Below are 2,320 nucleotides of genomic sequence, written 5' to 3' on the forward strand. Positions count from 1 at the left end.
GGTAGTTATACCTTACCGTTAGGGTCTCTGGCGATGGGAAAAGAGGTTAGATCTTGATTTTTTTTCTTTAAAAAGGGTCAAATTGGGTTAAAATTCACCGAAAAGGTTAAAACATCAAATTTGGCTGCCACTTTAATGGCTGGCACAGTGGATGCCAATCCACGAGCTCGTCCACCAAAACCGGTTGGCGTGATGGGTGGCACGGACTCAGGATGCAGTCTTTGTCGAGGATTTCGGAAGTAAGCCTTTCAGGCCATACATACATGGTCGGCAAAAATCTGATGGGACAGGACCTCCGCTAAATCCACCATCACCGAGCACCGAGGCACCGAGCTCTGTCGGCCGAGGGTGACGATACCGAGTGAGAAAGGTGAACATCAGACTATACTTCACATGGTTATCAGAAGAAAAAAAGAGAGAGAGACTATACTTCACATGAGCGTGTCATCAGTTCATCGCTCACATGAACGCGTCGTCACCCGGAAGTATCGGCCTCTTACGACTGCACATCCTTCAATATCCTGGGAATACTGAAACTAGCCAGCAATCCGAAAGATTTCATTTATTGAACACGACAAAACTGGAAAGAGTATCACTGCGCACCTCGGCAACACGATGCCACAACATCCGTAATTACATGCACACAGAATCACACCCTATCTCGCAGCGGAGAAAATTCTATCGAAGAAGGCCTAGGCAGCAACACGCGGTCTGAAGGATTGGATTATGCATGGCGACTGGTCGGAGAGATCCATCACGTGTGCCCGCCGGCGGGCTTGGACCCAGACCCACGGCCTTCCTCCCGCGCGGCGGCGTTTGCGGACACGTAGTAGACGAGGCAGAAGACGGCGTGCACGAAGCAGAGGATGCCGCCGATGGAGAGGAAGCGGTGCCGCACCACCCCGCACTCCGCCATTACCTTCTTGGAGTTCGGCAGCGCACCGAAGATCAGCAGCGCCAGCCCCACCAGCAGAACCATCCTGGCAATCATAAACATGTTGACATTTTGTACGTGTTCTTCGAATCGAACCACGGGAACCGGAAAAGCATGCAGGAGTTGATATAGTATTTTGATGGTGATGTGGCGGCTCATGCTCGGCGTGCGTAGGACAGGAGCGTACCATGTGAGGACCAGGGCGAAGGACGCCATCTGCCGGTTGGGCGACGAGCGCCGGCCGCCGGAGCAGCAGGGCCACGTGCAGGAGCAGCCGCCGACGATGTTGGCGATGGCGTGCGACGCAGCCAGCACCGCGGCCGCCGCGATGCCGAGCTTGTAAGCCTGTGGGACAGGCTGCCTGCACTCGATGAAAAGTATCTTCAGGTGCCTCCCCTGCAAGACGAGAGTAATCAAATTTTGCCATGAAACATCACCAGACAACTACGAAATCCCTGCTTTTTGCCGACACGGTTACCTGGCTCTGAGCTTTCTCCGCGTGGATTCCAAGGACGCCGGCAACGACATCCATGGCGACGATGAGGAGGCAGACGACCACCGCTTCAACTCTCGCCATGGCTTCTGCAATCTTGGTTCTCCTCCCCTCCTGTCCACTGTCGTCGTGGTGAAAATGGAGGAGCAGCGACGTGGGCACGACGGGCAGGCTTGGGTGTCGCTACTAGACGAGTGTGCAGCGAAGATGCTTTAGGTCTCGGCTTTTATTGTTCTTTGTTGTTTAATATCTCTGCGTTGGTTTTCTTTACCGATTCCTCTCAGTGCTCCCACGAGAAAGGCAGAAAGCTCTGCTAGGCTCTGCTTAACACCAAAGAAAGAGGCGAATGTTAAGGTGACACGAGCCGACAGGGCTCGAGACATCGATGGCACTGTTAATTACCCATCATATCACTCTATGAGTGAGATTTTCCTGAATCCCACTTACCTGGATTACCTCCAACGATTAATCTTCATCCTCACTAAAGTTTAGCCGTAATCCATAGACTTACAGCTCTGTATTAGTTCAAAATTGTGCAACTTTCATACTGATGGTCCCAATCTATTCTTCAAGTTCAAGTTATGGTCAGAAGAAACAGATCGTTATGATGGTGTATATATACGTAGCTGAAAAAGGTATTGGATATTGATTCGAGGTCCTACAGGAAAGAAAAAGAAAAGGTATACAAACGTTGGGCTGTACATCCGCGCTGGCGTATGGCCGCCAGCCTGCGAAAGAGTCGCTTTGCTAGCTGAATGGGCGACGTGGCGTGCAATGGAGCCATCTGGTGTGTGGTGGTGTGGCTTTCGAACATGGTGCTCAGTTTCTACTGTACGACGATGGATGTAGGGTGTCGATCCAGGACGGACGAAGTTTTGTTGTCCTTGAGGGCA

General features: G+C 51.8%; 1 protein-coding gene across 1 annotated transcript; it reads right to left on the reverse strand.

Moving 5' to 3' along the window:
• Nucleotides 1-519: 519 nt before the first annotated feature.
• On the reverse strand, nt 520-1,706 carry LOC119354250. The gene is made up of 3 exons (XM_037620965.1): nt 1,413-1,706; nt 1,122-1,330; nt 520-980 (listed from the first exon to the last, which is right to left on the reverse strand). Exons 1-3 carry the CDS (start codon nt 1,509-1,511, stop codon nt 755-757), a joined length of 534 nt encoding a protein of 177 aa, XP_037476862.1. The 5' UTR covers nt 1,512-1,706; the 3' UTR covers nt 520-754.
• Between the last annotated feature and the right edge of the window lie 614 nt (nt 1,707-2,320).

The sequence above is a fragment of the Triticum dicoccoides genome, chromosome 2A (assembly GCF_002162155.2).
Source record: "Triticum dicoccoides isolate Atlit2015 ecotype Zavitan chromosome 2A, WEW_v2.0, whole genome shotgun sequence".
NCBI lineage: Eukaryota > Viridiplantae > Streptophyta > Magnoliopsida > Poales > Poaceae > Triticum > Triticum dicoccoides.